The 25,759-nt window shown below is 36.8% G+C and overlaps 3 protein-coding genes across 5 annotated transcripts; 1 reads left to right on the forward strand and 2 right to left on the reverse strand.

The window, feature by feature from the left end:
• Positions 1-1,187: 1,187 nt before the first annotated feature.
• tp53i3 (tumor protein p53 inducible protein 3) lies at positions 1,188-3,983 on the reverse strand. Of its 3 annotated transcripts, none has more exons than XM_079853022.1 (7): positions 3,819-3,983; positions 3,329-3,405; positions 2,960-3,091; positions 2,618-2,885; positions 2,340-2,552; positions 2,063-2,259; positions 1,188-1,847 (listed from the first exon to the last, which is right to left on the reverse strand). In XM_079853022.1, the coding sequence occupies exons 2-7, from the start codon at positions 3,353-3,355 to the stop codon at positions 1,665-1,667; spliced, it is 1,020 nt and encodes a 339-aa protein (XP_079709148.1). In that variant the 5' UTR covers positions 3,356-3,405; positions 3,819-3,983; the 3' UTR covers positions 1,188-1,664. The 3 variants fall into 3 exon arrangements, with proteins under 3 accessions (XP_079709148.1, XP_079709149.1, XP_079709147.1); XM_079853023.1 differs by having other exon boundaries at positions 3,329-3,361; positions 3,819-3,982; XM_079853021.1 differs by having other exon boundaries at positions 3,893-3,967.
• Positions 3,984-4,683: 700 nt separating this feature from the next.
• Positions 4,684-11,972, reverse strand: cenpo (centromere protein O). Its single transcript, XM_079853025.1, has 6 exons — positions 11,834-11,972; positions 10,971-11,116; positions 9,348-9,486; positions 8,982-9,250; positions 8,195-8,357; positions 4,684-5,850 (listed from the first exon to the last, which is right to left on the reverse strand). Exons 1-6 carry the CDS (start codon positions 11,862-11,864, stop codon positions 5,741-5,743), a joined length of 858 nt encoding a protein of 285 aa, XP_079709151.1. The 5' UTR covers positions 11,865-11,972; the 3' UTR covers positions 4,684-5,740.
• Positions 11,973-12,014: 42 nt separating this feature from the next.
• slc5a6b (solute carrier family 5 member 6) lies at positions 12,015-25,586 on the forward strand. Its single transcript, XM_079853024.1, has 19 exons — positions 12,015-12,380; positions 14,143-14,606; positions 14,736-14,801; positions 14,900-14,951; positions 15,034-15,101; positions 15,323-15,477; positions 17,962-18,102; positions 18,190-18,319; positions 18,435-18,523; positions 19,181-19,290; positions 19,458-19,528; positions 20,608-20,694; positions 21,156-21,313; positions 21,397-21,503; positions 22,603-22,724; positions 22,804-24,492; positions 24,575-24,626; positions 24,711-24,779; positions 24,912-25,586. The coding sequence occupies exons 2-16, from the start codon at positions 14,259-14,261 to the stop codon at positions 22,921-22,923; spliced, it is 1,824 nt and encodes a 607-aa protein (XP_079709150.1). The 5' UTR covers positions 12,015-12,380; positions 14,143-14,258; the 3' UTR covers positions 22,924-24,492; positions 24,575-24,626; positions 24,711-24,779; positions 24,912-25,586.
• The last annotated feature ends 173 nt before the right edge of the window (positions 25,587-25,759 follow it).

A 25,759-nucleotide genomic window follows, 5' to 3' on the forward strand; every position in this document is an offset into this window, starting at 1 on the left:
TCACCAGTTAGAAAAACCCAAGTATTTTAATAACGTTATCTACAATTCCAGTAGGACATAATTGTATCTGGGTTGGTTAACGAGAAATAACACAAACGGTCTTTTTATTTTAACATAAATTTTATATTACTTAAATGCGAATGAATAATGGAGAGTAGCCTATGTAGGCTAGTAGTAGCCTAGTATGTAGAATACGATTTAACGTCCAAATATTTCATCCCATTATTAATATGAGGTAATGCATCATTCAAAGATTTATGAAAATGTTGCTTGATGTAAACTTTTTAGAGATCACATAGTCTGTATTATCATTACATAGTAAAGCCCAATAATAAAAAAACAATAAGCAATCCACATTATTTTAAAATATTAATATTTAATTAAAAATGAACTGAGTTCAAGTTTTTTTGGTTGTAATAAAAAAAATAGTGACAAATCCTACCCTCACGGGTTCATTTGACCCCGATAAGTGTGAATGGGAAGTGAGGATTTTTAGGTTTTGTCCATTTAAATCAGGGTTTCTCAAACTCGGTCCTGGAGGGCCACTGTCCTGCACAGTTTAGCTCCAACCCTGATCAAACACACCTGAGCAAGGTAATCAATGTCTTCAGGATCACTAGAAACTCACAGCTAGGTGTGTTTGATCAGGGTTGGAGCTAAACTGTGGAGGACAGTGGCCCTCCAGGACCGAGTCTCACACACACACACACACACACACACACACACACACACACACATACACACACACACACACACACACACACACACACACACACACAGCATATTCAAATAAAAATTCTTCAAAGATTTACTTTGTTTTGAACTTTTTCCCCCTGCTGTCCACCTTACTAACTCGAATTGTTGCCAAATCTGACACCTCCGTATAAATACAAACCTAAAAAATGCTCAAAATGGAAAGAAAAGTGCTCAAATATTTCCAAATAATTATTCTGTAATGTCTAAATACACACACACACACACACACACACACACACACACACACACACACACACACACACACACACACACACACACACACACACACACACATATATATATATATATATATATATATATATATATACCTGAATGAATACTGAAGCAAACTGACTTTAAATGGGACTTCAGGATCCAGGGGAACAATTCATTTGCTCTATATATAGAGCAATAAGGCCATCTAGTGGTTAGAGTCATTTAATATCATGTTTTATTTTTTCACAAAGGTCGGCAGAGACCATGTGAGATTTCTTTGCTGTTTTAACAGTTATTTTGTATTTAAGTGAAATAATGTGGTTATTTATATAAAAATTATTGATAAAATCTAGTAATTTAGAGGAAAATAAAATAATAAAAATAACAAAATATCTCCAAAAAAATGCATTAAATTTATTTATTTATTTTGTCCAGAAAGCTCATAAGTATATTTTTAGGGCTTCGGGTCATGAAATAAATCGAAATGGAATAACAGATATTAGGAAGATTCAAACCTCTTACAACATTTGATCTCATTAACCTAAAACAGGAACTTTCCAATTTTTAACACTGACGACAATAAGTGGTCATAAATCAAATCTGCTTAGATTGCAGACGCATAGCAAAACGCATAGATGTTATTCTCAATGATCGGGTGATGCTACTGACTGTATTCCATAATAATACTGTGATCAAAAGGTTCCAATTTTGATAATGATTTTCCCAATATTCTTGTTGGCCTCCATGTGTTGATGAGCCATTTCAGCATCTTCCATGTTGAACATGCTGTCAATCACAGGCCGCAGAGAAGGATCTGTCGACTGGAAGTGAGGCAAAACCTGCTCGGTGAAACTCCTGACCAGCTCTGCTTTATACTAGAAATAAAGACACAATCATTCATGCAAAGCATATAACCTTTAACGCTTCAAACTGAGCATTATACATCATTAAAGGAGTTAAAACAGGCCACAATTAACAGCATTATGGGTTGGAGTGACATGAGGTTTGAATAAATAATGACAGAATAGTCTCAGACCATTTTGGGGTGAACTATTTAGTCTACATCAATTTATCAATAAAAATGGCTTACCTCTAAACTTCTGTTTCTGAGGAGACTGCAAAGCAGATGCCCTCTTTTCCACAAAAGCTTGCCAAATAAGTCTCCACCTGCTGTTTTACCTCCCAAAGCACCATAAAGCACCCACCGTCCATCCATCGCAAGGCTACAGATGTTCTTCTCCCAAAAAGATCCACCAATGCAGTCCAGAATCACATCGGCTCCCTTACCTAAACGAGAATACACAATTCATTTAAATGCATTCATTGCAAAATTTAACAAAGATATTTAGTATCCTAAAATGATTGACCTTCAGTGAATTGCAGCACTTTTTCTGAGAAATCCTCCTCTCTGTAATTGATTCCCACAGCTGCTCCAACCTGCTCTGCAAATCTTAACTTTTCAGGGCTCCCTGTTGTTACTACTGGAATGGCACGACATAAGCGAACCAGCTGAACGGCAGCGGTGCCGACCCCACTCGCTCCAGCATGAATCAACACCGTCTCATTCGCCTTCACTTTGGCTAAAAAAGGGCAGCATATGGGAATATAGTGGGCATAAAAAGCATTCATAAGCTGACATTGTTACCTATGAAGTGCAGAAGTTGGTAGGCAGTCAGCCAGGCCTCAGGAAGAGCTGCGGCTTGATGAAGATTGAGGTTTGACGGGACAGGCATGATGAGTTCTTCTGGAACAGCTACATATTCTGCATAGCCGCCGCCTCCGAGTAAAGCCATTACTTTACTTCCCAGCATCCAGTTCCCCTTGACCCCAGGACCGATGTCAGCGATCACCCCGCTGGCCTCCAGTCCCAAGATTTCACTCTCTCCAGGGGGAGGTGGGTAAAAACCCTTTTTCTGTCAATTAAAATTAGCCATCAATGGGGTTGAATTTGAACAGGACACAAACTTTGGCAGGATTTGTGGTTCACCTGTAGAAGATCACCTCTGTTTAAAGCGGTAGCCGCGACTCTGATGAGGAGCTGCCCATCTTTGGGTTCAGGCCGAGGAACGTGTTTCACACCCAGTTTCCCAGCTTCATCAACACAAACTGCCTGCATTGACTCGGAAATGAGAAGAAATACAAGCTGTTTATCATGCTTTTTTATTGGATTTTTTATGTCTATTTTTTTTACATTATTTTATTATTTCATTTTGTTTGTTTCCCTCTGTAATACTTTGGCAATATACAAAGTTTATTATGCCAATACAGTAATATGATTGTGAATACAAAACAACAGGGGGGAACAATTTGAACAACTTTAAAACACTCTGGAAAACACTCTTAAATGTTTACTTACTGTTTTCTCTTCGGACATTTGTAACATTGCGATCTAACAACACAAACAGGATATCAGCTTTCCTTTTAATTTAAGGCCTAAAATTAAAAACACAAACGTGAATTAAAAGTGAAGCTTTATTTTTTTATTTAAAAAAAAAAAAAAAAAAAACAGTGAAGCTTTATATCACACATAACACTGTAATGAAACGTAACTTGAGATACACAGGATTTAAATGAGTGACTTTTATTTACACCAATGTCTGATTTTCTGCGCAATTTCGACGCACATATGAACTATATCAACTATTCTGTGCGTTAACGAAAACAAAATCTACAGCACTGATCAATCATATATACATGTATGTATATATATATATATATATATATATATACACACCTATCACTGCAAAATAGCTTGTTTCTGTAGTGAATGCACAAATTATGACATAGCATCGACTTTAATATTTGTGTTGTCTGACTACATTAAAACTATCATTTAAACAGCTCACCTTTACATTCACTGTGGAAGAAAACAGCGACAAACTCAAATTTAAGCTTTTTATTTTTATTTTATTAAAATTACTTCATAAAATTACTCCTTTAAATCGCTGTTTTTGTGGTGAATGTAGTCGATTGGACGTTGGTCTGAACTGAACATGACGTCAAATGCTATATAGCACCGCCCTTATTAAAAACTACTATGTGGCAACCATAGTTCTGCCAAAATACCATTGCTACTATAGTGAAACAATATTCTAACGAACCACGTTCTAAAAGAACAAAACATTCTGTCTTTGAGCTTTGAGACGGTTTGAAGGAGATTCCAAATTAATTTACGATTCTGTAGTAATGCTATTCCTTCAGTAGCAATAAGTATCGTATTTTAGTGTAAACTATACTATGGAACATTATAAGAGTTCATTTATATATCTCAAAATATACATAATGCAAGGCTTAAAGTGATAGTTAACCCAAAAATGAAAATTCTGTCATTACCTCAAGAATATAGGTAACCAAACAATTAATGGGCCCCATTGACTTCTACAGTATGGGGGAAAAAACAATGAAGTTCATCAACTGTTTGGTTAGCAACATTCTTCAACATATCTTCATACAGTAAGAAAGAAAGAAATTCATACAGTGAATGATAGAATTTTCAAACGTCTTAAATGAGTTGTGAGCTATTAAATGTAGATAAGGCCTGAATTTGGTCTGAAGAGTCCAATCTTCCAGCTTTACATTGTCATTATCAACACAATAGTGATCATGTGACCGAGTGACTTTGAAACTCAAAACTCAAAAGATATGTTATGTTTAAGTGTCATAGCAGCAGATGCGGGCTCTTACGAGACTAGAAAACATATGCAGCAGTTTCAGGTACAGTAAACTTGCATTTATTATGTATACACAATGTCCATACACATACATATTTTCATAAAATAAGTTAGCCTTCGAGCAATCATTGTGGTCTACAAGTTTGAAGCTTCTGAGACATTTGTGTGTGTTTGTAAAATAAAATCTGCATGTGTGTGCTTAACCAAAAAGAAAAAAAAAGGTTGTGTGTTCGATTTACAGTATTTGTTTCAAGAAACATCTCGAAATGACAACACAGCCAAGCATTAGGAAACCCAAGTCTTTAATTTACATGGACGTAAGACTGCTGAACCACAAAGAGGACGTCTATCTTCAGAGGAAACTACACAACATCAGCACCAAACACAGACTCAACCTCAGACTGCTGGAGCAGGAACGACAGATCGTGCTGAAAGAGCACAAACGGCTGCTGCAATTAAAGTTTTGCGAACCGCACGCGACAATAAACAACACAATGAGGACCATATCAGAGGTCAGGATGGCAAACGACCCACACAAGACCCGGTTCTCAAAATCTGCCCCAGCATTCAGAGCTTTGTCCTCTATTCAAACCTTTGAGGATGATAACCAACAGAGGTTTGCTAAATCAGCATCATTTTTTGTCAAGCAAGATGATTCATCTCCATCTATGATATTCACAGAGAGATTCAAAGCGTCGGAGAATGGTCAGCTATCTATTCTACAGCTGAAAAACCTGGCGTTGATCGACAGCATCTCCCAGAGAGAGCTGATGTATCAGGAAGAGTGTTACCGAGGGTATAAAGAAAGACTGAAACAACTGCAGAGAGAAAAACTACGACAGAAAATAAGGAGCTTTCTCAACACTATAGAACATATTTAACAACGTATGCTTGTGAATATGGCTGTCAGATTAATCTTTATTTGTCCTTAAGGAAACTTTGAACTTATAGATCATTCTAAATAGTTGTTTGTTTCCTCATCTGCATGCTAATCTACCTCTGACGCATCTCTCTGTTATATGAGCTCATTGATAGAGCTGTCGGGTTTTTAACTGCACTATCACAGAACATTATTTACATTAAATGAATTGATTTCCTTAAGCAATGCTTCCCATCCTCCTCATGGTCAGGAGAGCCGTATGAGCTGGAGACTCCAGGAGCAGCGACTGGTTTTTCTTCCACTGTGGAGATTCCGAAATGGTTTTATCTATAAAAATGAAAGCAAATATACACAAAATTAATGTAATCTCAGTTCCTTTTCTTTTTTCAAATCTTTAAATAAAGAAAGTGCATGTTTTGGATTAAACGACGTGTCCGCCCTTATTGCCAAATGAACGTAAGAGCACATACATTTACCCTAAAACAACTTCATAATCTGATAAGCACTTCATTTGATTTACATTTTTTAGTGCATGAAAAATAGCAGATAAAAATGCTTTGTAATCTCACACTTCATCCCAGCCCATGTAAGAATAATATCCATTCAATGTTTAACAGACCTTGAGTGATTTTACTGAAAATCGTTTCATATTAAAGAGGTAGTCCCTCCATTGAAAGTCCAGGTAACAGGCGTTGTGGTTTAATCCAAGTCTTGTTAAGAGATATGATTACATTATATGATGGACAGATTTCATCTAAACAATGATCGACACTAGGGGTGTAACGGTACGCAAAAATCACGGTTCGGTACGTACCTCGGTTTTAAAGTCATGGTTCGGTTTATTTTCGGTACAGTAAGGGAAAGAAATGCAAACATTAAACTGCAGGTTGTTTATTACTATAAACTTTTTTAACAATTTGTTTACACTTTTTTAAACACTTTTTAATATAATAAAATATATATAAAATAAAAAAAAGAATAAGAAATAAAATACTGCTGCAAAGTTCTCCACTAAATAAAATACTCTGTCTCAAACCAATATCACATAATAAATTTAATGAAAAATATAAATAAATAACTATGATTACAGTTTAGCATTACCAATCCCAGCTTGTAGGCCTGCTCATATTTAAAAATTAAGACTGGAAAAAAAAAATGAACTTTAATTGCACAATTTGCTGTAATTAATTGCAATTCCTCCAAGCTTGTAATCATCAATAATTAAACTTATAATCACCTAATTAAATGAAACACCGGGGAAAAAAAGGAACAGAAAATAGCCCTATATTAAAATAATATTAAACATATATATCAATGTATTATTATTTTTCAATAATCAATCAACAATCAATTTAAGATTTTTTTTTCTTTTTCTTTTTTTTTTTACTAATTATCAAAATAAAATATATTCCTACAAAGCTATTATTACCAGAGCATGTGATCAGAGCAGGTCATTTTACCATTGTTGCCAGCATGACTATACCAGCTCAGCAAACAGAAGTCCACTACTGAGAAATTTCACCTTATTTGAGCGGACTTTGCTTTTCCAGTGCGTGATCGGTACATGATTGGAGTGTTTGGGCCGTTAACGACAGAGCAGAACGCGCAGCGCAAACACGGAGTCGAACATTGAACATTGAGCAGAGAGCGCAGCGCGCAGACCATGGCGCAGACACACACACACACACACACACACACACACACACACGCGCGCGCGCGGAACGGAGAGTGCGGCGGCGCACACGGAGCGGAAAAAACTTTTTTTTCGCCCTGCAGTCGATTTCATTGGTTTAGGTTAGAGTGACGACGGGTAAAACTGGTAAACCTTTAGAATCAGCTGCAGGGCGGGATTTGCGCTGAACGCGGAGACTTCCGCCACTTAATATGTTCGTGTGGAAACACGAAAATGTACCTATGTTCCGCACACAAAATATTGCATTTGGTCATTCGGTACACACGTGCACCGAACCGAAAGCCCTGTACCGAAACGGTTCGGTACGAATACACGTACCGTTACACCCCTAATCGACACACATACACAGAGCACATCATATATGGTAAAGACGTGTGTGATGCATGAGAACCGATGAGGTTTGTTTGTTCTAGCACGTGATGCACGTGTATCATGAGTTTCCATGTACCATTTGTTATGTGCTATATGAACGAGTGTTTATATGAGAATAAAGCATTAGCAAATCTGTTCATCATATGAAGCGATTGTGTCTCTTCACAAGCCTTGGATTAAACCGCTTGACTCATTTTACAATGCTTTATGATCTTCTAAGTTTCGGTTACCTGTACCTTCAATGGAGGGACAGAAACCTCTCAGGTTTCTATAAAAATTGTTTTTTGTTTTTTTTGTGTTTCAAAGATTAACCAAAGACTTACAGGTTTGGAACGACCTGAAGGTGAGTATATGATGACAGAATTTTTTGGTGAACCTTTAAATAATTCATATTAATATGTTCTATGTTAAATTTGCATCTATTTTATCCAAAGTGACTTATATCACATATCACACAAGCAACACATTTTTTTTGTCAGTTCATGCATTCCTTGTTGCTAGTGTCATGCTCTACTGTTTGTGCTACAGGAATGTTCTCTTCCAAGCGAGAAATCGTAAGCGCGGGTCAAGCTAAGCCCGGGTCAATTAGATTGCGATGTGTCGTACCTTCACTCTCAATGCTGACACGTGTTGGGAGACATTGTGTGAGATCTCCATACTCCAGTGTGCACAGAACAGCTTTGGGAGCTTCTCCTTGTTCTGTACACATGAGCACGAGAATATTGCACAGCTGATTGCTCTCCATCACCTCCACCGAACCAACGAGTTCCTGTGGCAAAGACAGGAGAGAATGCAAGGATGCATTAAATTGATCAAAAAGATTTACAAAAGACTTCCAATTCAATACATTTTTCGATTAATACAAAAAATCTATTCATTGAAAAAATGTATCACCATTTCTACAAAAATATTCAGCATTAAAGTCACCAAACCGGACAATTCTTGTTTTTTATGGAATCTTTATTTTTTTATAAATGATTTATCTGTGCATATCATAATTTAAAATGAATATGCCCTCATAATCTTTCATCAAAATAACTTCCCCTCCCTCTTGCAGTGATATCTCTTCTCTGACTCGAAGGCGAGACAACCTGTCACTCACATGAGATCCACCAATAGCAAACCACAACCATCCAATCAATTCCCGATGGACAAAGTCAAGTCCCGCCCTACATTTTTATTGTTTGAGAAGCTGTTTCACTCAGATATACTTCACATTAGTGAAACAGCTAATCATTATTTTAGAATGGTAATTTCAGCTTTGCGTCACAGGAATAAATTACATTCTAAAATATATGTTAAAATAGAAAACATTATTGTTTTTACTGTATGTTATATACACAGTTTATACATAAATATATATAGAAAAAGAAAAAAATCTCTATTTAAATACCTTGACGAGGGAGACCTGCTGTCTGCGACCAGCTAAAGCATTGAGGTTCTGGCTGAGGGTTTGCAGGAAGGCTTTCAGGTCTTTCTGCAGGTTCTGTTTGGCAAAACTCTCGAGTGGTAATGACGGTGGGATGTTATGCCGGGAGATCTGCACGGTGCGCGTCAGATCCAGCTCCATGTTATATGTGTCCAAATACACACCCTCAAAAGCTGTGTGAAAAGACACACACACACTTTTCCCTTCCTTACACTCCACCAAATCATAGCCACCTAATAAAAAAAAAACAGAACATTCGATCAGGCCTAAACAGAAGCATATCTAGGACTGATCAATATCACCATTAAAACGGGATGTGAATATAATTACCAATTAAGTGATGAGCACGCTGAAGATCTTTCAACTGCATTTTCCAAGCAGTTAACAAAGACTGCTGCATTTCTACGAGGCCGCCAGCATCATCGTCATCTTGTAAAGGAAGATCTTTGCTGATTTTATCTTTAAGGATCTGCCATACAATGACAGTAAGTTTACAGTAAGGCCCGTTTACACCAAGAATAACTATATTAGCATTCACACCGTCGCACAGTAACCTTGTGTTTGCTATAAGCACGTGCTGCAGTTGCCATCTGCCGCTTTAAAAGTTCGAGTGGTTTCTGATTGGTTATGAATGTTGTTAATGTTCATGAGCTGGAAAAAAATCATTCTAAAAGTGAATCCAGTGATAACGTTTATCTGTGTTTGATTCATTACAGTTGTGTGTTGTGAACATCACTATAGAGCTGGTAAGTCCCGCCCATCCGTAAAACCCCACTGGACCTCTAGGTTGAAAAATCGTCAATGCAAGTGAATGTGATAAAATAATTATTTTCTGGTCCCGTTTGAATTGTGCCATGAATGTGAACATATGTTGTCTGTGAATTTTTTATATAATTTTTCATGTTACGAGTTTGACCGTCTATTGTACGATTCTTTGTTTAGCAGTTGTGGAAAAGACATAACGAGAAAGACTACATGTCGCCTATGTGACGTCACCCCATAACACATTTTCCCTCCACTTGTCAAATCACGGTGCTAATGCTGCGATAATCTATGGAGACAGATCGAGATGACTGTGTGTTTAGTACCCAAATGTCACCATTCAAACCAAATGGGCTGTTCTTTCTTCAGATTCCCGTCGAAAGCAGCGAAGAGTTGTAGTCCACAAAGTGTTCTCACACAAAGTCTAACCGTATCAAACTTCTACCCGCTAAATTGTAGCATTCTTCACACGAATAATTATATAAAAAATTCACAGACAACATATGTTCACATTCATGGCACAATTCAAACGGGACCAGAAAATAATTATTTTCTCACGTTCACTTGCATTGACGATTTTTCAACCTAGAGGTCCAGTGGGGTTTTACGGATGGGCGGGACTTACCAGCTCTATTATCATAGAATTAGAACCATTATTCAAATTTTAGAGATCAATCATGACAACTCTGAATAGTTTTAGCATGCTATTGAATATGGCAGTGTTAATGTATTTGGTCTTGGCGGACTAAATCTGCTATGCTGCTGCTGTTGTTGTTGATTATTGCTGCTGCTTCAGAGCAAGTATGGACTTGCTCTACAGACACACTGCTGCATATATAGACATACTGTACAAAAATCACATTGCAGACCTAGGCAGGTGGAGCTGGGGAGGTGGAGGGTTTCAGAAGAATTCTGATAGAGCACTGCAGGACTAGCTTACAGCAAACAATGGACCAGACCATTTAAATGTTCTCATTTAACCTCATCTCATCGCCATGCAGTAATAATGTGCTTGCAGATTGCATGTAAAGGACATATCAGCCTGCACCCTCAAGAGTTTCATGAATGAGTTAGATATTTATGCTACTCAGTAACTACATTATAAACAATATTTTTACATTTTGTACCAAATATCAAAGAGAAAGTCAGATATTAGATCAATGTCTGTTTACTGTTTCAAAGCTGTCTCACTTTGATGGCGTCTGTCTGACGTTTGAGTTGATCTCTTTTGGCACGGAGGGTCAGAGCTTTGACCTTGAGCATCTCTAACCTCTCAGACTGATGCTGGTCCTGCTGTCTCATACCCCTCTCTAAAGCCATCAGGTGATTCAGAACACCTGATATATAACATGACACATAAACACAGGGTGCATTAAAAACAATTACAGAGTAAGTGAAAATATGCTTAGCTTACACCACTAGACAAAGGTTAGGACATAGCTACTCATTTTTAGTAGGAATATTTTCCACATTGTAGAATAATTAATAAAAATAAAAAGTCATCAAAACTATAATAATGATAAACATTTTGTGAAAACATTCAAATTTTTCTCACCTTAGAAGTTACATCATATTTTAATATGAGAAAATTATGAGATTAATCATCTTTTATGGATTATTATGAAAAAATATGTAGAAGACTTTGATGTCCGAATGAAGAATATATCTATTTATTAACTCTTTATGAATTTGATTAAACTGACTGAACTGAATCTGTAAAAAAAAAAACAAGTGACATTTTGATTGTAGTGTAATGTTACTTTTTGATGCAATTAAGTTTTTTTTTTTTTTTTTTTTTGTCAATGTATTGACAATAAAGTGAGTTGAGTTGTATATACAGTGTCTGCCATATTAATTCCAGGAATGTAAGCATACACTTAAAAATCAAAACGTTTTTGTGACATCTAGAAAATAATAGAAAAGAAGAATAAATTTAGTCATGCGTGTCCATAAAGTATATAACGTTAACTGTAAGTAGCCTAACACATTCACGCTGTTTTCAAAACATCTTGATATATGGCACATTTAGATGTTAACAAACTGCCTAAGTTTACCGTGCTCCACTGGTTCCATTTGGCTGTCCATTACTATGTTCTTGACGCGCGAATATTTTACTTTTGCTTATTTGTTTCCTTGTGAATCGAATGTTTGGAATTATGGCGCGCTGTTGTGTCACGTGTGTCACGTGTCACCTCGGAAGCTAAAACACAAACCACGCTCCAGAGCGTCATCACTGCGCGCTGTTTGCGCAGCCAAGCAATCTGGGTTCATTACTTCGCTCTATTTTCCCCCACGTGGATGCATTTTGTATTGTAATGCGCATATTATTATTTCATATCAATTTTATATCGAAAAAGAAAAAACAGCTGCATATGTGTGTGGTGGGAAACACGTTAACTATCACTGAGTAGAGATCGTAAATTGTAAGGTGCACAGGTGTTTGACTGTGATAAAGTGGCTCAGTAAGTCTGTAACCTTCATGGCAACTGTCACACTAGGAGGAGTGTATTAGTGAAACACTGACAGTGATTCACTTACTGTCTGCCCCCCGGATGACACATGAAGTGTATGAAGCTCCATCTGATCTGATTGAAACTTTAGGTAAGGACACCTGCATGTGGAGCAAACATGTAACGCACTGGTCTGGTTGTGCTTGTGTTGATGAGGAACACAGCATGCGTCCAACAACTAACCAACGATAACAAGGAAGTGAAATTACATTTCACTAACTAATGGTAGGGATAACTGGGTAGATCATTAAGCAAATGCTAACATATTTACAATTTTATATGTATTATGGTCCTAGGGAGTGCATTTGGGGTAAAGTTGAAATTGCAATCTAGTGGCGTCTTGTCTCTGTGCAGTCTAGTACAACTGCCAGCAACTGTTAACCCTGCAGTGCCTGGTAGAGAAGTGTTCCCCATCCTTTATTAACCCCTTGGACTCCTAAAAACACATGCTAATACCATCGCACTGTGATATATAACATGGTACTTCAATATGGCCGTACTTTTTAGAGTATTACTGTTGGGTTCTGAAGTAAAAATTATATTCTGTATAGAATTTGATATATAGCCTACATACATATGCATACATACATATGTAAATGTAGTTTAAATCTTTCTTGACAGTCTCACTTTGAGATCTGAGGTTGTTAAATGATGTTATATTTAAGCCATTAATCTGCAATTTTAACATAAAGAAAAAGATAATAATTGCTGATTTTTGCAATACAGCACATATTTGAATTGAGATCGACCAATCAAACAAAGTACTGTAGACATGGTATTTAAAATAAATATTATTTATGCTAATTCAATTCACAGTACTTAATGGGATGACGTAGATTGTTTGCTCCCAAAGTCATTATTTTATTAGGCCTATGTGACATATTTTCCAAGGGAAGAGGATATTCAATGAGTTAAAATGGAGGCTGGGATGTGATTTTATTAAATGGAAATTGGAAAATTGATTGGATGTGAAAAATGTGTTTCTATACTACTAATTGGTTGAAATGTAACTAGGGTTAAAAATAAGAGGAAGTGGTGATGCAATTCTGCACAATAATACCAGCTATGTGTTATAGAATGGGGTCCTTTTTGATTTCATGTTGACGTCGGGTAGGTTCACAGTCATATTTCGCCATTTCCAGATTTTTCGAATACTTTATTGCTTCAATTGAAATGTTGTAATGTTGTGATTCATCTCAGAGCTGCTTGGTTTGATTCAAGGCATCTATCCAAAAATGCCTAGAACTAAGGCCACTAAAAAGTGGTCAGTAAGTGTGCTGTGGTATAGTGGTACTTTCTTAAAGTCACAATGAAAACGAAGTAGAGACAGATGTAACTTGCATCCGAGATTATCCGAAAAGAAAAAATGTAGGGCGGGAACTTGATTCTAAGCATCAGTTGTTGATTGGATGGATTTTGAGATGTGGGCGTGGCACTCAAAAGCAGATGCAGATAAACGTGAACATTCAGGGCGAGTTTTAAGCGGACTAAATGATTAGAGAAGACCTGCAAACGTCACCAGAGAGAAGTCTGAAGTCTAGACTAGAAGTTAAAAAAATGAAACGCAAACATGGATCAATCATTCACAAAAAGATCTGTAACATGCATTTTGTAAAATAGATAGGCGTGAATTTTCATTTAATGTTGACTTTCAGCAGACTAAATGATTGCAAAAGTTTTCATCAGAAGGTCTAGTTATAAAATTTTAATTATACAAATGAGACGTATACAGTATGAAATGTTCACCATACACATAACATGCATTTGAAAAATAGATGCCAACTTTAAATGTCAACATACTAGCATAACATGAAATCCTAACCTGATTGAGTAATTACTGAATGCTCTATCAGTGTGTGTGTGTGACATGTTTCAGGTCGTCATCAGATTTGCAGGCCGATGGCTTTGACCTTTGTCCTGATCACGCAACAGAGACTTTAATATCACGCTTCATGCCTGAAGTCTCAGTATGGATCCATCGGCACCCAAGTACTTCACTATTATTGACTATGTGATATTTGCGTTGCTGTTGGTGGCCTCCATGTCCATCGGGCTGTACTACGCCTTCACCGGAGGTCGCCAGAGCACCACGCGAGAGTTTCTGTTCGCAGACAGGAGTATGAAGTGCCTGCCGCTCTCTCTGTCTCTCATGGCCACCTTCCAGTCGGCTGTGGCCGTCATTGGCACGCCGGCTGAAGTCTACACCAATGGCACGCAGTACTGGTTCATTGGCTGCTCTTATATTCTGGGTCTCCTGATACCAGCACACATTTTCATTCCTGTGTTCTACAGACTGCATCTCACCAGTGTTTATCAGGTACACATATTATTTAGAGACCACCCTAGTAACCCCATAACAACACTCTAGGCGAGTTTTTGCACCACTAACATGTTCTTTTGTCATTGATGCCTTTATTAAACATGCTCACGTCTCATTCGCCTGCAGTATTTGGAGCTGCGCTTCTGTAAAGCCGTCCGTATATGTGGCACTGTTACGTTTATTTTTCAGATGGTAAGCTCTAGCATCTCTGTTGTGAAATAAATGTTTCATTTTTGCATATTTAATGCATTCAATGGCTCAGAGAGTTACTGTGTGGGTCTTTTTTGCAGGTCATTTATGTGGGTGTTGGCATCTATACACCAGCTCTTGCACTGAATGCAGGTATAATGTTGCAACAAATTTCCAATATTAACATTATATTTAATACATAAATGTCTCTGCTTTGACATATGTCTGTCTCTAGTTACTGGTTTTCATTTATGGGGAGCAGTACTGGCAACTGGGTTAGTCTGCACTCTATATACGGCACTGGTAAGATCTTTTTTTTTGTTATTTAAGGTCAACACGATATGAATTTACTTTACAGATTACATACAATTCATCAGTGCATGAAAAAAATGTCTGTCTTTGTAAACTTTCATCAGCTTGCACTACATCTAAACATTTATACGTCAATCCATTTTAATTTGCTAGTTTGTTTTCATTGTCTGAAAGAAGCTGTAATGATTTTAGCATGTTTGTCCTCCTGGTAGGGTGGGCTGAAGGCCGTGGTGTGGACCGATGTTTTTCAGACAGTAGTCATGTTTATTGGTCAGTTGGCCGTCATCATTGTGGGCGTTCAGCAGGCTGGTGGTCTGTCTGAGACCTGGGTTAAAGTCAGAGACGGTGGACGCATCTCTGGCTTCGAGTAAGTTCACTTGAACTGGTTTGGTGTGGCTGGCATTGCACATTTAACCACAAGGTTGCTCCAGAGCAAGTCACTTTGGATAAACGCATCTACTGAATCGGGAAGTCAGGGCCCCCTAAATATTACGATGATCCCCTTTTGAGATTAGGCCCTCCTTTTAATATTTACTTTGTGTTAAGTTGGCAGTTAACCTTTTTACTATTATTATTATTATTATTATTATTAATAATAAAGGGATAGTTCACCATTCTGTCATCATTTACAGCCACATCCATTTCACTCTGTATCCCAAGACTGGTTGCTCAATGCTCACTGAATCTAAGCAGGGCTGGTCAGTCCCTGGGTGGGAGATGTCCTGGGAAAACCAGGTTGCTGCTGGAAGAGGTGTTAGTGAGGCCAGTAGGGGGTGCTCACCCTGTGGTCTGTGTGGGTCCTAACGCCCCAGTATAGTGATGGGGACAATATATGGTAACAAGCACCACAATTCAGATGAAACGTTAAACCGAAGACCTGACTCTCTGTGGTCATTACAAATCCCATGGCACTTCTCGTAGGGGTGGGTTTAGGGGCAACCCTGGGAGTAGGGGTGTAACCCTGGTGTCCTGGCCAAATTCCCTCCATTTGGCCCTTATCAATCATGGCCTCCTCATCACCCCCATCCACTGAAGAATTGGCTCCATCACTATAGCTGGTGTGTGGTGAGCGCACTGGCGCCTTTGTACTGTGGCTGCGGTCACTTCATCCGGGATGCTGCAAACAACTGGTGGTTGAGGAGAGAACCCAGACATGAGTGTACATTAGTACATATGAAAGTGCTATATAAATGCTGCATTCATTCATTCATTCACTCACCCTCAAGTTGTTCCAAACCTGTATGAATGTCTTTCTTCTGCTGAACACAAAGGAAGACATTTTTAAGAATGTCGGTAACCAGACAGTTGATGAACTCCACTGACTTCCATAGTATTTTTTTCCATACTGTGGAAGTCAGTGGAGTTCATCAACTGTCTGGTTACCCACATTCTTCAAAATATCTTCTTTTGTGTTCAGCAGAAGAAAGACATTCATACAGGTTTGGAACAACTTGAGGGTGAGTAAATGATGACAGAATTTTCATATTTGGGAGAACTATCCTTTTAATGTTAGATAAATTGAAATGTATATATGTGACCCTGGACCACAAAACCAGTCACATGGGTACATTTTTTGAAATTGAGATGTATACATCACATGAAAGCTGCATAAATAAGCTTTCCATTGATGTATGGTTTGTTAGGATAATATTTGACCTTAATACAACTATTTGAAAATCTGAGGGTGCAAAAAAATCAAAACATTGAAAAAAATCGCATTTAAAATTGTCAATTTATGTTCTCGATTGTGTTGCATTCACTCACAAAAATAAATGTTTTATATATTTACGGTAGGAAATGTACAAAATATCTTCATGGAACATGATCTTTACTTAATATCCTAATGAGTTTTTGCATAAAAGAAAAATCGATAAATTTGACCCATACAATGTATTGTTGGCTATTGCCACAAATATACCCATGCGACTTGTGACTGGTTTTATGATCCAGGGTCACATATACTAACCACTTTTCACAATATTGTTCCAAAGCAGATAAACTATTTTCTACTGTTAAAACTAGGACTGTTAAAAATGTTTAAATAAATATTAGTGCTGTCAAATCGATGAATCGCATCTAACATAAACATTTGTTTATGTGTGTGTGTGTGTGTGTATATATATATATAGATATAGATATATAGATATAGATATTTATTTATTTATATTTACACACGCATATATATATATATATATATATATATATATATATATATATATATATATATATATATATAACAATAACATAATATATATATATATATATATATATATATATAACATAATATATATATATATATATATATATATATATATATATATATAACATAATATATATACACACACACATATTATATGAACAAACTTTTATCTTAGATGTGATTAATCGCAATCAATCTATTTTACAGCACTACTAAAAAATGTAATATTCTAAAAAAAGTTAATAAATAAAATAATTGTGATGTTCATCTCATTTCTATCTGCCTGAAACTTGAAATTGGTCAATGTGTTAAATTATTACATTGCATTCATTTAATATCTTAGTGTAATGTGTTAACTTTTACCTTCCCTAACAAATATATTTTCTGCTTCTATTTTTCTTGAGGTTAAAAACCCCTGTACTAAATGACTTCTCGCTTTAATACCAAGTTTTGACCTTGAGACATTTCTAAATTTAGACCTCTTCCGACTGCCTCAGCACATGTAGTGAAACGAACTGAGAGAAACAAACCTCAAATCCTAAGTATTAAATCTAGACATGTAACTCATCCTGTACTGTTTGTGCTACACACATGAATGATATTGTGTTGATACTCAGTCATTTCTCCAGTTGACTGACTCTGTCTGTTCAGCCTGAATCCTGACCCAACGGTGAGACACACGTTCTGGACGTTAGGAGTTGGAGGAGTGTTCCTGATGCTGTCTCTCTATGGAGTGAACCAGGCTCAGGTTCAGAGGTACCTCAGTTCTCGCACGGAGAAAGAAGCCGTCATGTAAGCGCTTCTTTTACCAGACCCCAAAGACTCTCAGATGAACTTTAGAGCTGTTCTTCTTACTTATGTGTCGTAATTCTCGTGCAGGTCCTGCTATATGGTGTTTCCGTGTCTTCAGCTGGCCTTAATGCTCAGTTGTCTCATGGGGCTGGTCATGTACGCTTGCTACGGTAACAACAGCCCTTTAGAACAGCAGTACATCACTTCCAAAGACCAGGTTAGCAGCACCAAACTAGTACCGCATTTACAATGATCTTCTAGTTGAACAACAGACTCCATATATAGCTCCTGAATGGAATAGTGAATTTCTATGGTGTTCTTTGACTTTATAGATGGTGCTCTACTTTGTCATGGACATGTTACAAAACTTCCCTGGACTTCCTGGATTGTTTGTGGCGTGTTTGTTCAGTGCATCTCTCAGGTAACATTATTAACCCGCAATCATATTTCACAAATCATATTTAAGTAAAAGAAAAATGACTATTATAGTAAGAATCTAATGGAAATGTTCAATGAGAATGATTTTGAATAATCAAAATGCCACCCAAAAATAATGAAATGCAAAATGATCTGCTAAATGCATAAATGTAAATATTCAAATGTAATTTATTGCAGTGATCAAAGCTGTTTTTTTTTTTTTTTTGCATCATTACTCCAGTCTACAGTGTCATATGATCCTTTTGAAATCATTCTAATATGCTGATTTGAGTCAAGAAACATTAATTATTATTAATGTTGAAAAGAGTTGAGCTGCTTCGTATGTTTGTAGAAAATTTATTCTGAAAATGATTCTTTGATGAATAGAGAGTTCAAAAGTACATTTATTTGAAATGGATATAAATGTCTTTACTGTCACTTTTGATCAGTTTAATTTCTTTCACATAAAAGCATACTCAAACTTTTAAATGGTAGTGCATATTCATGCAAATCTGCTTTGTTTACTTTTGTCTCTATAATAAACTTACATTCTGCAGAGATACAGCTAAAGACAATTGTCGGTGCACAAGCATGCTTAAAAATGTAAAAAGTAAACTTTATTTGTAAAATAAAACGGAAATGTTCTCATTGTCATTCACAGTACAATATCCTCAGCGTTGAACTCTCTGGCCACGGTGACCATAATGGATCTGATCAAACCCCATTACTCAATGACGGAGGCCAGAGCCACTCTGCTCTCGAAGATGCTGGGTGAGACATTATCTTGAATGTTTAGCTCTTTATTTGAAATGATTTCTGTCTTCCCACTGATACACAATGATAGAATATGTTTCATCTGATTTCCCCTTTTGCTCAAAGTGATCAAATGAAGCTTTCAGTGAGCATGTTTATAATGGATGATTATATTCCTCATCCAGCCGTATCATATGGGATTATATGTCTGGCTATGGCTTATGTCGTCCATTTGATGAACAGTTCAGTTCTTCAGGTAAGCATGCATGCTTTTATAAGCGCTGATGAATTATTGCTGTAATCAGCTTATTTTAAGAAATCAAAAATGTATCCTGTCTGTGTAAATTTAAAAAAAACATTAATTCTTATTAAAGTTACAAAAGTGATTCAGTCAAGAGCAGTGAGAGATTTTCTCTCTTTTGTTGTTTGATTAACATTAATGACAGACGTCAGCAGGTTTATTAGGCTGCTGTCACTTTAAGACCAAATGCATGGATCCAATATTCTGTTACACATAGCCCTTAGGTCTGCTCATAGCTTTCTCTTTATTTCTTTCTCAACTGTTTACGTTCACTTAAGATATAACTGACTGTGTTTACTAGGACACTTACAAAGACGGGCATTTGGACACATAAGTGTGTGTATTTAATCGTTGAAGCCCAATTTGGTGGCAAAAAAAAAATTCAGTACTCGCACGCTCTTTGATCAGCGGCTTAATGTGTACGTGTCTCTCAGATATCGCTCAGAAACAAACTCACAGCGAGCACATATAGCGAAATTAGTTCTCTTTCGCTTCAACTGTTTAAAATCACTTGTTTTTAAACCACAATGCTTAAAAACGCACACAACGTCTTTTTATCTCACAATTCTGACTTTTTTCAGAATTGCGAGTTTATAAATGTTCATCTTGTTAGAACGATTGCTTGCTTTGTACACTGTAATGGGTTAATAAAAAGGAGATATTTTAAAACGGTTTCTTCTCATTTCAATGTTTCATGTTTCCATCTTTATTTATTTAGGGAAAATCTGGGTAATAAGTGAAACACTATCCCTTAAATGTCCACTTTGTTTGAACTTGTTCATTCGTCTGGCCTGAAAAATCGCGGAACTACTTCTTCACAGAAACTTTGCGGTTTAATAAGATAATAAAAGATTTGAACTCGAATCAATCATGTAATAAGCAGAATAATGTACATCCAGTCTGTTGTTATCGCAAAATAAACCAGATAATACAAGACCCGGCACAATCATCCTGTCAGGGTTAGTTTTGCGATAGCAAACAGCTGGATGTATGTTATCGCTTACTTAACCTCTAGTTGTGTGTTTCGCTTCCAGGCTGCTCTCAGTATCTTCGGGATGGTCGGTGGGCCACTGCTCGGCCTGTTCTGTCTCGGCATCTTTTTCCCATGCGCCAATAGCATTGTAAGTTCCTTCTTTCAATTCATCAAACCATCAAACTTCTAGAGAAACTTGTTTCCAGCACTTAAAAAATAAAAAGTTAAATTTTTAGCTCACAATTCGGACTTATTTCCGAATTGATTGGAATCCGAATGGGTTTTTCTATTGATTGTGAGTTTCTATCTCACAATTCTGAGTTTATTTCTCGCAATTCCAAGTTTACATCTTGCCATTCTGACTTTTTTCTTGCAATTGTGATTTTATATCTCAAAATTCTGACTTTATTTCTTGTGATTCAGAGTTTTTACTCACAATTTTGACGTTTTTTTTTTTTCCACAATTACGAGTTTAGCTATAAGATCTGAATTGTGAGATTTGTGAGATAAAATGTCATAATTAATTACCTTTAATGTTTTTATTCTGTTGTGGAAATAAGCTTAAATCATTTTTTACATAAATAAGGACGTTTTCTCTTTCTCATTCAGGGAGCTGTAACGGGACTTGCTGCAGGTCTGCTCATAGCTTTCTGGGTTGGCATTGGTGGCTTTTTGTCTCGGATGTCCAGTTCTGTAGTTCCTCCATTCAACTTTACTAACACAGGAGAAGCCGGCCCTGACAACATCACCATCATAGATGCTGCCAGGTGACTTGTAGATCTGTACCATGCAGTGTAATGTAGATGCATCTGTTGAGGGAAAGAATTGAAATGTCTTTTCTGTTTTTCAGCAGACCTGTAGGGCTGCACGGCTTCTACTCTCTGTCCTACATGTGGTACAGTGCGCTCAACTCCTCCACTGTGGTGCTTATCGGACTCATTATCAGCTTCATGACAGGTGAGAAACATTCACCTCAAGAGCTTCTGATAGTATTATATTACAGCGTGAATTAGCGTCTGGTTTAAGACATGCTTTTTTTGGGTGGTAAATAATGGCGCAAATACCAGTAAATTGACTAGCGCAAACCTTAGTAAATCACCTTGTATGATTGATTTAAATACTCTCCTCCTATAAATATAAGTCTGAAAGGGAAACTCCTACAAATGCGTATGCAATAAGATCAGCCACAGAAATAACCCTGTCCACACCTTTTCAGCGCTGATTTTCCGCTGCTTGTCTTTAGTAAATTCAGATGTTTTTTAACTCCAAAAGAGAGTTTGCACTGGGGCAAGCTGTTAGTAAATCTGGCCTTTAGTCTTGTGGACTAGATTTACAATAGAGAAATCACACGCTTAGACTCGGAAAGGCCAACCACTCTGTAGCAACCAGTGTTATGGTTAACTCAAACTATTAAAAATAGTGTAAATTGAAATAAAGTGGATAACACTTTACAATAAGGTCTCATTAGTTAACATTAGTAAATGCATTAACTAACATGAACTAATAAAAAGCAATATATTTTTAAAACATTAATTTCTATTAATGTTAGTAAAGGTTCGTTCATGTTAGTCCACAGTGCATTAAGTAATGTTAGCAAATACAACTTTTGATTAGTAAAAGTAAAAAAAATTAACATGGACTAATATTAATAAATTATGTAGAATTATTGTTGTTCAATGTTAGTTCATGTTAACTAATGAAACCTTATTGTGAAGTGTTAGCATAAAGCTGAAATAAAAAAATGAATGAAAAACATAAATATTAGAATTGTTGCCTTGTCAACTAACTGAAAAAAATACGTTGAAGTGACTAAAACTAGAAATATAAAGTGACAAAAGAACTTAAAATTGCTCAAATTAAAATTATAAAAATAAAATCAAAATTCAAAATAGTAAAATAACACTGATAAATAAAAACTGTGGCGACCACCTACAACACCCTTGCATTATTGTGTTGAGTGTTACAATGGGCAAGCACCCATTACATCTTTAGAAAATGTAAAAATACAGTTTTATTATTTATATATATATATATGCAAAACATTTTCTTCTGCAAGGCCGAACAAAAGCAGACGATGTGGCGTCTGGCACAGTGTATCCGGTGGTGAGAACCGCACGTTCCCTTCTGCACAAGCTTGTGGAGCCGAGCGCTTGCTGCACGTCCCATCCTCGACACAAGGTAAGACGCTACTGTGACTCCACAATAAAATGCCTTGTTGCTTTGGGTGATTTTACTGTAGTAAAACTGCTTCTGACAGATTGATGGTCATAAAGAAATAAATGGGAACGTAAAGGAGGATGCTGGAACACAGGAAGAGACAGAAACATTTCTCCCATCAAACCCAGTGTCTCATGTGGAGCAAGAGACCTCTGTGTAGCAGAAATGCCATAAGTGCTCTAGTGATAAGTATTGTAAATATTTTGTATATTGATGGTGTCGGTAATGCTAATTACAGAGATGTGTAAGAGTTCAGTTTGACTGTAATTATGTTGAAGAGAGAATTGTGTTGAAGAGAGAATTGTGCCTGGGTGTAAATTTGTATAATGGACTGTATATTTCTGTCACGTTTGTATTCTTTTGTATGTGTAGCTGCTGTATACAAAACCAATGAAAGCTATTTTACAGCATGCACTAAAATGTTAATATCTGTAAAGATGTACAAATGCAGTGTTCTGCAAATCAACTTTTCTAATAAAACACGTGTGCATTATGTGCCGCTGTTGTTGTGGGTGAATCTCTCCGGTCTGGCTCATATTTCACCCTTTTCCCATTGTGACATTAAAATACAAATAAACAACACAATCAAAATAATACGTTTTTGTTTTCATATTACATGAATGAAAATTTTATTTTGTTTCATGTTACAGTAATGGGAATTATGGAAGAAAATGTGCTTAATTATCAAAATAAAGTTTTTGAAAAAATATATATTTTTTAAATTGTCAAAATAAAGATACAGTGCATAAAAGTAAAATGTAATGTCTTATTTATTTATTATTTTAGTCAGTTTGATTTTGGGGTGAAATATGACCTGGGGCCTGTACCATGAAGGTAGCTGAACAAACTCGGGGTTACAGGATAAGTTTTGAGTTGACAAAACCAAACCGATGCAATCAGGCTTTATTGGTACCATGATGCAGCTCATCAACTTTCTCTGTCAACTCAGGCTTTGATCCTCAAGCTATGATTACTCCACGCGCGCGTGCACATAAAAGAGTGACGTCGACACTGAACAACCAATCGCGGATCGCGATTTTTCCGCGGAGGAGCAAGAGATAATCATTCATAATTACGATGAATTTAAATATGTATTTCAAGCTCGAAACAATACGGTCTCTGCTGCCAAAGCAAGAGAAGACTGTTGGAGAAAGATTGCTGATTGTTAATGTGTAAGTTAAACAAATACGTTCTATATTTATGTAAAATTATGTATGTATGTGTAGCCTTTACGTGTAATATAGCCTATAGCCTATTTTCATAATATATAAAAATGTGCATGTACCGGTACTAAGAAAAATTAATATTCATTGATTTTTAGATGCAACCCCAACTCCAAATGTTCTTGGCAGCAGATAAAGACAAAATATAAAAATATAATTCAAAGTGGTGAGTATTTACCACAACCTTTTATTATTTTTGTGAACATTTTATCACAAACACTTGTTTGCAGAAAACAGAAATAAAGAGTTAAATTCAGAAAACCAGAATACACTGGCGGAGGAGTTGGCTCTGAGTAGGCAATAAGGGACGGCCGATTATGGATGGGATTACAGGTGCTGTACAATCTGACCCTGGTGCTGGCTCCTCTAAGCAAGTAACACTGGGTATGTGTGCAATACATTACTACTTTTTTAAGTTTTAAATATGGCTGACTCTATGTTCTGCAGAGGGAAATACAGTGTCCCTGTTGAAGCCAACACACACACACACAGTCTCCCACACAGAGGTCAGTGTGCAGCAGACAGAACACCAAACATAACCTGCTTTTCAACAGTTATGCTTTATATTGGCCTATTTTTATTTATTAGGGTGGAGGAAATGATGAAGACACTGTCTGTGTGTTCTCAGACAGTTGCTGAGGTGAATGCATAGGCTTTTTATTATGGAAAACATTTGAATGTGTGGCATAAAGGGACTGGCCCTTACACATCTCTTTTATTGTAGGATTTTTCACAACCTGCCCCAGAAACTGAGGCCTCTACCTCAATGGCCTTCAGAAGAAATGTGAACAAGGTAAGGATTTAAAACCCTTGACATAAATTACAGTCAGTCCTGTGTTTGTAGGAAGTCAAGGAACTTTTTGTGATTTTGATGAGCCTCCAGAAAACTTGTAATGATCATGTTTGTGGTGGAATTATGTTTCAGGTGGAAACAGACTCAGTCAGGGCCCTGTACAAAAGGAGACTCGAACTAGACTGCACACTAAAGTAGTCTCGAACTAGACTGCACACTAAAGGGGTCTTGAACTAGACTGCACACTAAAGGAGTCTTGAACTAGACGGCACACTAAAGGAGTCTTGAACTAGACAGCACACTAAAGGAGACTTGAACTAGACTGCACACTAAAGGAGTCTTGAACTAGACTGCACACTAAAGGAGACTTGAACTAGACTGCACACTAAAGGAGTCTTGAACTAGACTGCACACTAAAGGAGTCTTGAACTAGACTGCACACTAAAGGAGTCTTGAACTAGACTGCACACTAAAGGAGTCTTGAACTAGACTGCACACTAAAGGAGTCTTGAACTAGACTGCACACTAAAGGAGTCTTGAACTAGACTGCACACTAAAGGAGTCTTGAACTAGACTGCACACTAAAGGAGTCTTGAACTAGACTGCACACTAAAGGAGCTGACTGTGAGCTGAGGAGGCTCCAAACAAAATCAAACAGCTGGATAAAACTGATCTCAGTATGTATATATATATTAGTATAACTTATTTAACCAAGTAACACTTTAGTATGAATATTTATTAATGCAACTTTCTCTTGCTCTCTTTCTCCCTCTCATCCCACAAAACCAATAAAACAGTTTGAGACATATCTGCAGTTTCAATGTGCTTTTATTAAGTGTAATATTGTATGGTGATTGCATCTACATCTGCACCAGCTGGGTGGTCAAGTGTGATGGGGTCAGTGTCATCGGGGAGAAGCTGGTTTTGTGGTGTTTCTCACTCCTTTCTACTGGTGGCTATATTGTGCAGAATGGCACATG

Source organism: Squalius cephalus (assembly GCF_949319135.1).
Source record: "Squalius cephalus genome assembly, chromosome: 20".
NCBI lineage: Eukaryota > Metazoa > Chordata > Actinopteri > Cypriniformes > Leuciscidae > Squalius > Squalius cephalus.